Source organism: Podarcis melisellensis (genome assembly GCF_964234715.1).
Source record: "Podarcis melisellensis genome assembly, chromosome: 8".
In the NCBI taxonomy this organism is placed as follows: domain Eukaryota; kingdom Metazoa; phylum Chordata; class Lepidosauria; order Squamata; family Lacertidae; genus Podarcis; species Podarcis melisellensis.
Genome location: NC_138540.1, coordinates 44,353,279 through 44,367,871, shown reverse-complemented (window position 1 = coordinate 44,367,871; position 14,593 = coordinate 44,353,279). Strand labels below are relative to the sequence as shown.

The following is a 14,593-nucleotide window of genomic DNA, read 5'->3' as shown; positions in this document are numbered from 1 at the left end:
GCATATTCCAGCATTGCAGAGGATTTGGACTAGATGATCCTCAAGGTCCCTTCCAACCCTACAATTCTATACATCCCTTTTTGCTCTATGGCCGATAAGCAAGCCAGCACCAGCGTATATGGAGCAGGTGGAGAGGGGTTTCCCTTCACTGGACTGATGGGAAGGTAGAACCTTCTTTGTGTAAATACCTCCTTTACAGAACCCACGTCTGGGCTGGCTTGTCCCATATTACTGTGTATGGTAAAGCAGCAGACTTAGGCTTCTCCTTTCACCACCTCTCATGGAGACACAAACAGGTACCCCTCCCCTCTGAGTAGTGCTGTCATGCAAGTTGTAATAGGTTCAAACTGTATAAATGCCTAGCACAAAATGTGGCCCTTGACTCAATAGACAGCTGCAAGAGAAAGGTTTAAAAAAGTATTTTATTCTAAATTTCTCTGCTGGCGCAAGAGAGACTTGTGTAAATCCACATGACATTCCAACAAACCTGACTAATAGAGGCAACACCTGGCTTTGTTGTTAGTACATGTGAAAGTTATTACCAAAGTACAAAAATCTCAAGTAGTATTAATCCCTACTACCAGCAAGTAAACTAATAGGATTTAAAGCAACCCTTCACCTTCCCCGCCAGTTAATTACACTCCCCCCCCCCCACCCCCTGGAGCACCATTTATTGCCAGGGAACTCTGGCCCTGCCTTCCTGTGCTGTGGCTGATTCCAGCTGGGGAAGGTGGGAGCCCAGTTGTCTTCACCACTCTTCCCAGCTGCCCTCTTTTCAGCTGCATCTGTGGCTTGTTTTGTCTTCAGGCAGATTGCCACTGCACCTCTCCTCTGGCAGCTCAAGTCTGGTGCAAGTGGTATTGACTGCCAAGTAGCTTGTTTGACCCATTGTGGATTGGTGGTTGCTAATGAAGTAAAGGCAATGTACTCCACCCACCCACCCACACTACCTTGAGGCTACTATGACAAGAAACTGAAGAGCTGGCAAGAAAGCAGCCAGGTGGATCCATACAGTTCTATCCAACTACATTCTACTCCATGTAGACGCATTGAAATTAGTGTGCCTAAGTTAGATATGCCTTTTACTTTCAATGGGTCTGCTCCAAGTAGCACTAACATTGGATACAACCTATGGTGCTCTCCAGGCATATGCACTTGGAGAAGTGCAAGACCCAAGCTCTAAGTACTTTGCTCTGGGGTTGGACCTTCCTGCCAACTCTTCTGTTGCTCAAGGCAGTATGGTGGTAATCTTTGCTGAGATGGGGGCTGCAAAGAGGAATGTGAAAGGCTGTGGTGGTTGTCCACCCGTGGATTATAGGCTAGGATCTTAAGGCTGCAAAGAGTAGAACAGTAATAATGCAGGCTCCATTGTGGAGTATATGCCTTGCATTACATACACAAGGTATAACTAACTGTTTTTAATGGTAGAGTGCCCAACCAGCTTTCCCATCTGGTGTGCTCCCAGGTAGTTTGGGTTTCAACTCCCATCATCGTTGTTGGGCTGATGGGACGAATCAAACACAGCAGAAGGGCGTCGGTTTGGGGAAGGTCTGCCCTACAGGGAGCCTATGAATCCAGAGAAAGTGAAAGTAGGAAACTAACTGTTAGCATTACTACAGAAAGGCCTTTTTTTGTCCCAATTTACCAACAGAATTTACTATTTCTGCTGGGCTTTGACTTGATTATCAGGCAGGAGTGGCTTTCCCAGATGCTGGCCAGTTGTCAGCCCATATTTTTTATCTTCTTGCTGTTCCTGGACCTCTTTCTTCAGAAGAAAGCCCCCAGCAAAGCTCAAATCAAAGTTGTTGCTTGGGGCAAAGCTGAGGGGCGTCTCCTCCCAGATAGTGGCCAATCTCTTCTTCCACATCTCCAGGATTTGGGAGCGGGCCTCTGGTGGTGTATGGCCAATACTGAAAGCGATCTGGGGTGCCAAGACTTGGAAACCACAGAAATGGAGAGTGCCACTCTGGGGAGTAGGAAGAAAGAACATTTGCAAATCAAATACATATTCAAATAGGGCAGGAGGAATGTAATTAGAACAAGTTCAGGACCAATAAAGAGCTCTATAGTGACATTTCCAGTACAGGTTTTTTTTGTTTCCATACTAAATGTCTACTATGACATTTTTACTCATTTTAAAAACCTAAAATTTGTCTACAACTTTGCACACAAGTAAACTACAGCTCTTGAAAAAACAGTCATCTCGCCAATTGGTTGGAATGCAGGATTGTAAACCTCTGGATTACACAAAGGTTCTCAAACCAGACAAGTATAGGAACCTGTAAGAATTCTGTGTAAGGCAGAAGCTTGCACCATCTACTTAAGTATTACACCTTTTAATAATAATTTTAAAACTCTCTTAGAAATAACTATGGGTTTGACAATAAATGTTGCCTTGTTACCTGTATTGGCCAAAGAAGGATGTTGATGTCCCCATTGATGCCTTCAGGGGTGTACATGGAGCCCATCCCACCAGTGGTGAAGGAAAGTAGAGTCTTCTTATTCTGTAAGTAACCAAATATGAGTTATGTTTTACACAGCAGCTGAGACACTGTCATGCAGAGAGCAGCTAGTGAACAAGGGTCATTTTGCAGAGTATTGTGAAAGCCCAGCTGATCATCATCTTGCCACAATATGGAGGAAAGGAACTGCACCTTCTCTGTCCCACAGAACACCCTCCTCTAAAATACCAAGAGACAGGGTCATTATCAGAATCCTCTGTCTTTTCCCACTACCACCAGAGTCTGCCATATTGTTTCATGCAGAGCACCAAAGAGGCTGACTGCAGGGCTCAAATGCACAATAGACAGGCTGCAGCTACTGGCCAGTTGGAGCTGAACATGGGAGAGAATGAAAGGTGGTGGCGGCTACAGCAGCAGCAAGACTTCACTCCCACCAAATCCCCACTGCATACCTACCTTGAAGGGCCCCTGGTCATACATGGCACTGTAGGAGTAGGCAAATCCACCAGTGAGGACACGCTCATACCACCCTTTCAAGATGGCTGGGACACCAAACCACTGGAGAGGGAACTGCAACAGAAGCAGAGTCACGGGCTAAGGGTTGAGGCCCTTGTTGCACATTCATTTCATGGTACTTTAGAGTCTAGGTACCATTCCCAAAAACCTCTTCAATGCCCATGGCATTTCCTTAGAACCACTAGTTCCAGAACTTTGTTCCAATGGCAAGCTCTAACAGGGGGTTAGAAGCATATTGTTCCCCCCCTGTGAAGTACAGGCCCTCTGTGGACAATTTCCATGTTTGCCAGAATCCAATTTTTAAAGCCTGAGCTGCCAGTGTTGCTCCCGCCCTCTTTACTGAATTAGGACTTCCTAATTTTGCCTTTCCAGAGTTCATTGGCCAGCAAGATTCATGGCCAAAATCTACACTCAGGTCAAACACTACAAGCCTAAGGCAAGAAGAGGCTTATGATGCAGGTGAAAAGTCACCCCCCCTTTAGACCCCCCCCAGGAAACCAGTGTGCATCTATGATAGTTGGAGAAGGGCTGGAGAAGGGGTGGGGGAGACTCATGCCTGAAAACCTGGAGAAACAGTTCACTTAAACAACCCTGGGCTTGATGGACCAGGTGGTCTGACTCCTTAGAAGGCAGCGTCCTGTGATCTGGGAACCACCTGAAAGATGACAAGATCGGCAGCGTCCAGCTTTTTTTGCTCCTCTACGATGTCCTTGCTCAGGCGGCCTTCTTTCCATGCCAGCCCCGTTTCGGCCGGGTAGCTGAAGTGCTGCGGGTCCTTCGGCTTGCCTGAGGGAGGGGGAGAGGGGGAAGGGTGGGTCCAGGCACGCAGGCGAGGCGGAGCCTCGGGGGGGCTCCGGGAAAGGAGCGGCAAAAGGTCCCAGGTACTCGCCCCGACGACAGTTCCTCCAGGCAGGAAGGCTGGGGGAAAGCGCCCCCTACCAGCCGGACTGAAGCCCAGACACACCTAGCGGAGCGACAGGGACCCAGAGACCTATGTACCGGTGACGTCGTCCCGGGAGAGGACCGGGTTGAAGCGCATGGCGTAGAGATCCGAGACGGTCACCTTCCAGCCACTCTTCTGCAGCGCCTCGACAGCCGCCTCCTTCATGGCATAGTTGAAGGATGTCCGCTCCGGGTGGGCCAGCACGATCAGCGCCTGCCGAGCTGCAAGGAGAGCAGGAGGGCAGAGCCGGGCAAGGCAAGGCGCCTCCGGCGGCCAAAGCTCCGGGAGAGCCGCCCTGCCGCCGGGGCTGCAACAGACTCCCGCCTCGGCGCCTCCCACCAGGGCAGCGCAGCCTCGCAGGCCCCTGCCTGCCTTTCGGGGGGCCCGCCAGGTGAGCGCCACCCGCCTCCTTGCAAGTTGCTGCTGGCGCTGCCGCAGGGCCTCGGGAAGCCGAGGGGAGACGCTCTCGAGGCGGGAAAGGACTCCTGCACGGGGAGCCTGTGCCTTGGAGACTCGACTCGATCGATCCCACCCACCCCCGTCCTTCCTCTCTTTTCGACCTGCCTGTTTGGCTCCGCGAGGCAGCCTGGTGCGCAGTTTAGGCCCACCAGAGTAAGGCAGGGCCGAGGAGACGAGCTACTTACCAGCCATGGCGATGCAAGCCGGGCAGCAGTTGAACTAAGCCGTCGGCGCCGCGGGTCTTATAAGAGGCGGAGGAGGCGGCGCGGATTTGCTGAGTCACTGGGGCGGGGAAACCACACTCCGGCCAGACCCAGCATGTTGCCTCTTGGTGCCCCGAGGGGAAGGCTTCGCCCCGAGGGAGACTGCCTCTGTATCGCAAAACTCATGACCATCGAGAGCCCATTCACTTCTCCCTTAATTTGGCAGCTCTCCATCTAAAGACACGCCTCCGGCCCAGCATCCCACCAGATGTCCGCAAACGAAGCTCACAAGGAAGACGCAAAACCTCCTGTCATCTCTGCCGTTGGCATTCAGAGATAGACTGTCTCTGACGCTGAAGGGTCCATTTAGCTGCCATGCTGTTAGGGGCCAGCGTCCACTCGTAGCCCTCACAGGGGAGACTGGTGACAATGCTTAATAGCTACTTTTCCAACATGGGTGTAGCCAGAATTTGGGGGGGGGCAGGACCGACATGATTGGTCAGTTAGATTAGTATTTCTATTGTATTACTTGATCTAGGGGAGGGCAGCTGCCCCCCCTTGGCTACACCCATGGTTTTCAACATGAAATGTGCCTTTTTCATTGATGCAGTCCCAGCTTGGGGCTCTATCCATGGCAAAACCCCAGACAGAATTTATCTCACTGGAAAGCAGATAAAAGGGCACCAGAATATGCCATGCTGCTTCACCTGCCCATTTGCTGGCAGAAAGCAGAGAAAAATTGACGATAGGAGGCCTTCTGCAAAGTGAACCTGGAACACCTGACATAGTGCAAATGAAATACATGAACCCAGCCTTGTACTCTGCCTTTTCTTAATTCTGCATGACTCCCGACCCCTGCTGCAAATGAAGACACAAGCCCCAGCCCTGCCTCAGCTGCCTTTTCTGGAAAACATATGTTGAAAGGGTGGAGAAATTGCCCTTCTAGCACCTCTTAATAAGAGTCATTGGAGTGTTTGCTTGGTCCAGGATGGGGCAAAGGTGAGTACCAGGGTAGATGCTTTAGAAGGCGTGTGCAGATGGCAGCTTTGGGGAAGGATTAGTGTTTGCCAAGGACTCCTCCCATTCTGGATCTCTTACTGTATTTGCAGATCCATGCAGCAGGCCTGCACAATTTAACCCCCTCCCCTGCAAAAAAAAAAGCAAAAAAAAAGCACCTTGCTAGTTGAAGATACCCATGTTGGTTCAGTGCTGAAGTGTTAAGCCAAGCTGCTAGAAAGATGCAGTTTGAACTTATCTTTGGTGATGAAATTACAGAATGTGAATTTTACAAGAATCGCTCACAGGCTTCCAGCTAGGCATTCTTGCTGGTGGCTTTTGACATCTCAGCAGCCCTTCCCTTGCCCACAGCATTTTGGGGAAGGACTGTTAGCTCTTTTTTTTTGAAATGAGCAGAATCCCTCAATTATTGAATGAAGACTATCCCTATTAAACAATTCATGCCCTAAGTTAGTGGTACATACAGTACAGGAATGAATGTAAAAAATCCTACATTGGTGCAAAGACTTAAGTCTAGAGATGGGCATTCATTCTGGAGGATATGGCATTTTCATTCAATGAAAATTGAACTGTAGACAATGCAAAAACCCATTTAAATACAAGTTGTGAAAACAGCTGCTGTTAATCCTCTTCAGAGGCACCAAATAGCCTAGTCAGTTAGTGTTTGAATTTGTACTGTTTGGGACATATGATGATGTGCAGTTATTCTTATATACAAAGTCATACCATTGGTCCTTCAAGCCTAGCAGTATTTACTCTGCAGGGCAGAAGGACAAAAGATGAGCCTGCTGGATCCGGTCAGTGAGCCATTTAGTCCCGCATCCTGTCCTCATAGTGCCCAACCAGATGCCTGCAAGCTGGACATGAGTGCAACAAGCACTCTCCCCACTTGTGATTCCCAGCAACTGGTTTTCAGAGGCATGATAGTGCAGGTACAACATAGCCATTGATAGCCTTCTCCTCCATGAATTTGTCTAATCATTCAATGCCATCCAAGTTGGTGGCAATCATTGCCTCTTGTGAAAGCTAATTCCATAGTATAACTATGTACTGCGTGGAGAAGTCTCTTCCTTTGTCTGTCCTAAAATGACAGTCAGGGCATGGATCCACAGCAGTGAGCAGAGGAGAAATGACCGCTGGGAGGGGCGCAGAGAGAAGAAATGCCATGGTGCCTCTGCAGTACCACAACCAGACATCTTCATCTGCCCCTGCTGCAACAAAACATGTTTCTTCCGCATTGGTCTCTACACCCAAAGTGCTGTAACTCTCCAACAGTTTGATTTTACCCAAAGGTGCCCTTTTCCATTGTCTCCCAAGACAGACGATGCCAACAACTTATTCCCGCCACCCATCCACTGCATCATTCATCAAGCTCTTTGTACAGTTCAGATTACTGCTTGGATCTTTGGAGGGAGAAATTACCAAATGAAAAAATGGGAGCATGTGAAATAGTAAGCACATGAAAGAATGAGCTCTTGCTCTTGCTGCCACATTGGGGAGAAGGCTAGGCAAATACACAAAGCCTTACCAGCTCAGGCTCCTATCAAGGGACTACTGGACTGCCGGCATTAACAACAGGCAAATGGTATCCAAAGCAATCAGAGAGAACTAGGACTCTTTAAGGGGGTCCCCAGGGCCCAAGATGTTGCTGTAGTCCTTAGTCCAGTCATAAACAAAGGAGAACAAACATGCTAATTAAACTCCAAGCAGGCCAGGAGCCTTGCTAAGAGGTATCTCTGTGCTCGGCGTGGCACTTGGGTCCTCACAAACACAATGAATCAGTTTCCTGTGAGGCTACTGGTGTTCCCCAACAGCCTCTGGGTGCCACTACAAAGAATCATGTGGACAGTATTTGGAAGTAGTAAAATGATTTCAGGCTGTACCAAACTAGCTTCTGTAGCTGACCATGGCTATCTTCTATATCAGTACTGTAATGGGATGGATCCAGAGGCAGCAATGTCACATGAATTTTGGGCGATGGTCATTTCTCTGAATGCTCTGCTCTGTGGCAAGATCACACACCTCCTGGGAGTATTTTCAATACATATGGGAATTCATATTAATTAATTAGTAGAATACAGTTCCAATAGGAAGCAGCAGTGTCTGCTTTTGGCGAAAGGTATATGGGAACAGGTAAAAGAGAAAGGTACAAGTCACCAAACTTTGCTAAAAGTGTGTGTGTGTGTGTGTGTGTAAGCCACTCCTGTGTTTATTAAGTCCTAGCCACCAAGGGCAGGTCTTTGGTGTTTGCACGGCAGATTCAGAACAAAGCAAGCAGGCTAGGCGTGCCTATGAAGTTGGCAACTGCCTCCATAGAAGATGGCAAAAAATGTTTTTGACAGCCCTTTCATTCAAGCTCCAAATGCCCAGATTAACTTTGTGTGGTGCCAGGGTGGGGCACTGTTAGCGACTTAACTAGAGCTATGCAAGGACTGGGCAGGGCTCTTCGTTTGCACTAGAAATCTATCTAATCAAATTTCATTTACTAGTCAGTTTTGCTCCCAGGTATATAGTGGGCCTTTGTTGCATGTTGGGGCATAGTTAGGAGGAACGGAACAGGGGCCAGTCTGCAGCAAACTGGCTGTTAACCTTTCCTCTACAAGAAAAAGGCTTGTTAAGTGCAAGGAGGATTTGCTGTAGCCCAAGGCAGGAAGCAGTGGAAAATGTGACACAACTTGTCTTGCAAGAGGACCCACCAGAGGGCTGGGGGAGAACACCTGCGGCTCTCTCTGTGAGTAGGACGTGGCCTTATGGAGTTGCCACCAGCTCACTGCCAGGCATTTTTGCAGTTTTTTGTGACATTCCTGCAGTTGTCCTTCTCATGGCTCTTTAACCCCTTTTCACAAAAGAGAAAAGATTTTAGGCAACCTATTGTCATATGTTTTGACAATAGTGGAAGTGATCTTTTGAGTTAAACAGAGGCCTATTCCCCAGCATAGGTATTTAGACCAAAAATTAAACAGGCTTTTACAGGTTCCTACTCTTATTAGCCCACATGGATGTGTGTTTTCGGGTTAATCAGCTATTGGGCCGTAAACTTTTCTGTTTTTGCTTTGAACAGCCACTTCTGAGGAAGAGTTTTGTGGAACTCAAAAGTTTGCAGCCAGTAATGTGATAGAAGACAATCAAAGAGCAGTGCTTCCTCTCTAGCCATCCCAACCAGCTCACTGTATGGCTGAAGACCTGGTAGAAAAAGAACAAGGCTTGTGCTCTTGACTACTACAAGGGAAAGGCCACCTTCTGCTCATGGGAGAAAAGGGGCCTAGTTGTCAGGAAAGGGACAAGCTAAACCACAAGGAGCTGTGCACAGACACCAAATGTGCAGACACCCTGGTTTATTAAAAAAACAAAACAAAACATGCAGCCACCGCTGCTGAGTCTTTTGCATTAGAATGGACCCAAGACCTGAGCGCAGCACATGGATTCTGCCACACGAGGGCCACTCTCACTTTCCAGATCACTTGGCAGTCTGCCTCCCACCTTCCTGCTGCTTGCCCTTTATTCATACTAGTGTCTGTTGCCTTGGAAGCAGTCAGGAAGAAGAGCCAAGGGGCAAAGTCCTGCCTTCACACAAGCTGTAGGAAACAAAAGACTTGTCCTCCCTTCATTGACAAGTGGGACAGGTGAGTGGTTGCATCTCTCCCCACCTCATCTCTTTTTCACAAATTTTTTGGAGGCTGTGTTGGGGTTCAGACGCCTCCTGCCTGCACCCAGCGCCGTATCCCGGATCTGTAGATTGGCCGCCCGGCTGTAGATGTCGTTTTCCGCAAACGGAGAAACTCCTGCAATATAATCGGGGTCAAAGACGTTTGTCTTCTGCCTGGCCTTGCGGGAGAGCCGTTGCTGGGGGAAGTGCTGGTCCTCTGTCAGGTGGGGATTGTTTGCGTGCTTCCCACCCTGAGGAGCTGGAAGAGAGTACTGTGGAAAGAAAGAGGCACACAGTGAAGCCAAAAGGCCCAATACACCCTGCCCCACACTCCTGACAGGGAGAGGCACCTCACACTTGACTTTCATCCTTGTTATATTTTTTCCAAGTTATGGTTTTACATTTTTACTTACAGTAGTATCCAATCCACTCATGGTTGTAGCATGAGGAGTGACAGCTGCACAACAGACACCCCCACATCTTCTTCCCCCATAATCTGTTATGGGGTTCCCCTAACTCTTTGGAGAAAATTTGGGAAGGCGTAGGACACATGCAGGGGGAAAATTTGCTGCACAATCATAAATCATTGTACTAGTGGAACAAGTTCCTTAAAGCTACACTGGATAGCACCGGCCACAGAACTTTTGCCATTGGGAGGAAATAAATAAGCCCAGAGAAGATTCTTCTGCTGGCCCCAGAGGCCATCATGGCCTGCTGCAGACTCTTACTTCTTGCCTCAGGTGCTCAGCTGGGAGCACAGGCAGCCAACAGAGACAACAACGAGAGCGGAAAGCCCATAAGAGCACTGAAGCCCAGAGCAGAGCTGCTCACCCGGAGGCCACGGGGGTTCAAGACCTTGGGATTCCGGGAAAAATGCATGTGGATGGTGCCATCGTCATCCACGCTCACCGCCACCTTCTTAAGCGTCTTGTTCCCGCAGTGGGGGCAGAAGAGCCGGGTCATTTCTGATGTGGTTCTGGAGGAAAGCAGAGAAGCCAGGTCAGCGGGTTGACAACCTTGGCAGCAGCCCATTGACTAAGCCCAAGGGGCACCTCCTGAATATGGCTGGACACAGCCCCAGCTGTTGCCCATATGCCAGAGTTTGCAGCCCAGCCACCAACTCATCACATACTTGAAGCAGCCGTGGCAGCGCAGGACGTAGCTCCGGGTGTGCCGGATCAGCATGCCATTGACTGCCAACACATGCAGGCCCATCTGCAGCAGAATGTTCTGTGGGAAAGAGACCAGAGAAGGGGAAGGGACCCCAATCAGCACCCATGATGCTGGTGCAGGGCAAGTCCCTCTCAACAGACTTTGAATACTCCATAGGCTGGGGTCTTGGAAAGGGCTGGAGCTAAAATAAGGCAATGCTTGCTCTCCTTTTTAAAAAACACAAAATGCTTGCTCTTCTTTTGCTGCTGGGCTGACCAAGCTTCTCCAGTTGAAAGAGAGTCCCCAGTTTCCTCTCCTTCAGGTCTGCCAGGTTGCCCAACTCGGAGCACAAAGTGCTGCTTCCCCTCTCCCCTTCCTGTTTTTGTCCCACTGCCTGTTTGCCTTCAATCCACCTCCTGGAGCTTCTCCTCTCTTTCTCTCATCCCTCTGCTCTTCACCTGGCCACTTCCATTCCCTCTTCTCAGCTTCCTGCTGCCACCCGTCACCCCTTTCTGCTCTTGAGCCACCCTTTCTGTCCCTCCTGTTCTCATCATGTTCTTCCAACATAGACCATAAAACCTCTGCTGGGCCTCCAGGAAGCCTGGACCAGGCAGCTGTAGCAGGCACAAGAATGTAGCAGGAGGCTAGACTGGGTGCATGGAAGCAAGGACGAAAAGGTAAGCATACATCCTTCTCCCTCCCCTCAAGCCCTGGGGACCACCTGGTGTCACACAGCCCACACTTGCCTGCATGGCAAAGTCGGTGGTGACACAGCCAACCTGCACACCAGCTGGCTCATCAGCCTGGTCCATGCCCTGTTGGATCTGCTTGATGTTGCTAGGCGTGATCCAGCCTTCCTCGTCATCGCTGTCCTCTCCATTCTGCTCCTCCTCCTCACCACTACTCTTGTTGCCTTTGGGGTCCTTCGGCACAATAACAACAGTATCCGCTTTCTGCGAAAAAACAGACCAATTGGGAGAGGATCCGCTGAGCACAGAACCTTCCCGGGCTGCAGAGATGAAGGTGGTGCCCGATGAGGCAGGAAGAAAGGAAAGAATGCTAGACTTCTTACCAGCAAGTCCTGTAGGTCCTCCTCAATGCTGGGCAGAGGATTCCTCCAGAACAGGAAGGAACCAAACTCAGAGGTTTCAGGGCCTGTGGAGTCTGCAGAGTTTCTGCTTCCCACCATGAAAGGACTCTTCTCACCTCCTGGGCACTTGGTCTAGAAGAAAAGTTGGGCGGAAGAAAAGCTGACATGTATGAATTGCCAGAAGAAACAGTCATATAGAAGCTCCAGATTGCTTACACTGACTGACAGCAATGACTCTCTGGGCTGTTTACCTGGAGATGCTGGCTGGGATTGAACCTCCACCAATGAGCAATTTGCCCATCCTCCATGGCCCTCTTAGAAAAGCCGTGTGTGGCTACCTCTTCCTTTAGGCTTCTGGTAGAGGCCAAATGGTCACTGGATCCTCACACAAGCCAAGGAGGAGATGCTGCCTATCAAGGACTCCCAGCGCAAGTGCTCAACTGGCACACCTGGTCATTCCCAGATTACACCCCGTGCAACCAGGAGGAGGGGAGGGGCAGTGAGTCATCAAGGTGTGCTACCCTCTGCTCATACTCCTTCCATGAATAGAGGGGCAGAGTTTCAGATTGCTCACCTTGGAAGGTAGATGGAAGCCAGCAACGTGAACAGGTGTCTCAGGGTGCTGCTTTGTTGAGCTGAGTTTTACCTGCAAGGATCCAGGGTGGGGAGAGAAAAGAAAGTGGGGTGTGGGTCAGGTAGGGCATATTGTTGATTTTTGCAGCAGCAGCTGCCTCACAAAACCTACCATCCCAGAGTCTGATCAGCTTTTGAGCAGTGATGGCAAGAAGAATAGCATTCAAGACACAGCAGAGCATAAGACAGGATTCAGGCAGTCCATAATCAGCCTGTTTGGCATTTGCAGCAGCAGGAAACAGACAAAGACGAAACATAGGTTGTTAACACATGCAGCTGGTGACAAGAGTGTCCTGCATTCATGTGGAACTGGATTGCCCCCTCCTACTGGATAGGAATAATATTGCAACAAGGGACCTCTTGATCAGCCACAGAGGGAGTTGATTTCCCTCCTCACTGGCAGAAAGAACCCTTTTCAATTGCCCTGGGAGTGCACAGATGAAAGGTAGGAGCAAATGCTGACATGAGCCAGAGGAACAAGGGCTGCAGAGTCATTTACAGCATCTCTGTTTAAGCAAGGAAATATCTTGGCCCCAACTAGATAGTAATGCCTGTGCTCATCCTACCACTTGGTTCCTGGCATTATCCATCTGGTCAACACCCCGCCCCAACTTCCCTAATTTCCCCTTCTCTTGTGTGTCTTGTTTTTTAAAGTGTGTAAGCCTAAGGGCAGGACCTCTCTCTGTCTGTCTTTTAATTAATGTGAGTTGTTTGGAAGAAAACATTTGCCTGAAAAGCAGGATACAAAACCAACATCACAGTAAATAAATATTTTGCTGGAAAAGGCCCCTTCAAAAGAGAAATAAGAAAAGAAGGAAGATCCACCTTCTGCTCTGGCTCTTTCTTCAAGTGAGCCACACCAACATTTTCTGCTTCCAGCTGGTAGGTCAAGGCCAGGACTTGGATGTCTGTGGCTGAAAGACTGGGGTAGTCACCCGTCTTCTTGGAAAACTCCGTCACTAGAAACAAAGGAGGATTTCAGTGTTCAAGCCCAGAGGCAAAAATAGGAAATCACAACCGGTCATGAGGAAAACCTGCTTCTCTAATTCCAGAGGGCACCAGGAAAACACATCAAAGAGCAAGTAACAATGAAGCAATTGTAGGTGATCAACTTGATTTCTACTCTTGACCGTGTGTGTGTGTGTGTGTGTGTGTGTGTGTGTGTGTATCACATGTTAGTTGGGGTTATAGTCAACAAAGCCCCACCCAGAGTAGATCAATTGAAATTAATGAAAGTAAGTCATGTCCATTAATCTTGATGGGTCTACCCTGAGTAGGACTAGAATTAAATACCACCCTTTGCTCTCCAGTCAAGAGCTCAAAGTTACTTACAAAAAGAAAAAGGCAAGTCACGGAAGAGGGGATGGGGTGGGAGAGGGGCAGGAAGCACTCACCAAGCCTTACATATTCAGGAAAAGGCTGCTTGAAGTGGAGCTCATAGGGCAGCACTGCCAACCGCCTGCGCGTCTCCTTGTCTCGGATCTCAGTCACCACCTCTCGGATTGTGTAGATGTTCTTGCCAATGTCCTGCCAGTGGGGAAGACACAGCTGAGAGCTGTTGCAAGTGGGTCGGGAACCTGAGGGCTGGAAGGGGGCCGGGCCAGGGTGTGTGTGTGTGCATCTAGGTTAGGGAAGAGAGAGGCAGACCTATAGCCACACCTCTCCTGACCTACTACTCACATTCTAGGAGCAAAAGCTAATCTGGGGGTTCTGGGATGCTCACATACCGAGAAGCATAACAGGGCCACCTGCAACAAGGGAGGGGACACCAGGAGTCCCATGCAACATTCTGAGGAGCCACCTTGGCTTGGTAGGCGGGTGTGTGTGTGTGTGTCCTTTCCCAACCGCCTGAAGCTCTCAAGGGATAGGGAACAATCTCCAGGCCCACAACCCCAACCTGCCATGCGCCGTAAGGAGAGTCTCTGTCTAGGCAGCTTTCTCTCTCTACTCGGGATGGCCTAATAAAAGTCTCCAGGTCCAACAAAAATCTACCGCAAAGTAAAGCATACACCTGGGCCTGTGGTCCTTTCTCGCGGGGCTCCCCAGTGGGTCACTGGCCAAGCTAGGCAGCCGTTCTCAGCCTTCTCCCACTGTACCTGAAGCGGGGCTCCACGCAGGAAAGCTCCAGCATCAGCCACGACGTGCTCCACGGGAGCCATTTTGCCCCACTTTAGACTGTGACTCCCAGGGCACTCTGGGAAGTGTAGTCTCCGCCCCCCCTCTCCATTGTGGAGCATGCTGGGAACTGTGGGCCTCACACAGGATAGTTCGCGGAAGAAAGGCATGCTGGGAGTTGTAGTTCCCCTCTAAAACCGGCCTTTCATCATAGACTTAAAAAAGAATAGACAGAGGATTGCATTGTTTGAAGGCGGGCTTTTAATCTAATACTTTTGATGCCGCCCACCCGCCTCCAAAGAATCCCGGGGAAATAAACTTCTACTTCCAGTCCGACAAGACCTCATAACATGAAAA

The 14,593-nt window shown here is 49.6% G+C and overlaps 2 protein-coding genes across 4 annotated transcripts in view; both read right to left on the bottom strand.

Moving 5' to 3' along the window:
- Positions 1 to 403: 403 nt before the first annotated feature.
- The window catches only part of NQO1 (NAD(P)H quinone dehydrogenase 1), a 180,277-nt gene continuing 166,087 nt past the window's right edge, over positions 404 to 14,593 (bottom strand). Inside the window, exons 1-6 of one of the 3 annotated variants that reach the window (XM_081923301.1) lie at positions 4,566 to 4,799; positions 3,978 to 4,142; positions 3,634 to 3,764; positions 2,919 to 3,032; positions 2,403 to 2,504; positions 404 to 1,966 (exon numbers count right to left, since the gene is read on the bottom strand). In XM_081923301.1, the coding sequence (XP_081779427.1) occupies positions 1,658 to 1,966; positions 2,403 to 2,504; positions 2,919 to 3,032; positions 3,634 to 3,764; positions 3,978 to 4,142; positions 4,566 to 4,572 (828 nt within the window). In that variant the 5' untranslated portion in view covers positions 4,573 to 4,799 and the 3' untranslated portion in view covers positions 404 to 1,657. Of the gene's footprint in view, positions 1,967 to 2,402; positions 2,505 to 2,918; positions 3,033 to 3,568; positions 3,765 to 3,942; positions 4,144 to 4,565; positions 4,800 to 14,593 lie in introns of those variants that run through there. The other 2 variants (XM_081923302.1, XM_081923303.1) reach the window with 2 other exon arrangements.
- On the bottom strand, positions 8,921 to 14,572 carry NOB1 (NIN1 (RPN12) binding protein 1 homolog). Its single transcript, XM_081923299.1, has 9 exons — positions 14,218 to 14,572; positions 13,516 to 13,648; positions 12,947 to 13,080; positions 12,063 to 12,134; positions 11,471 to 11,620; positions 11,145 to 11,351; positions 10,379 to 10,476; positions 10,078 to 10,222; positions 8,921 to 9,518 (listed from the first exon to the last, which is right to left on the bottom strand). Exons 1-9 carry the CDS (start codon positions 14,404 to 14,406, stop codon positions 9,249 to 9,251), a joined length of 1,398 nt encoding a protein of 465 aa, XP_081779425.1. The 5' UTR covers positions 14,407 to 14,572; the 3' UTR covers positions 8,921 to 9,248.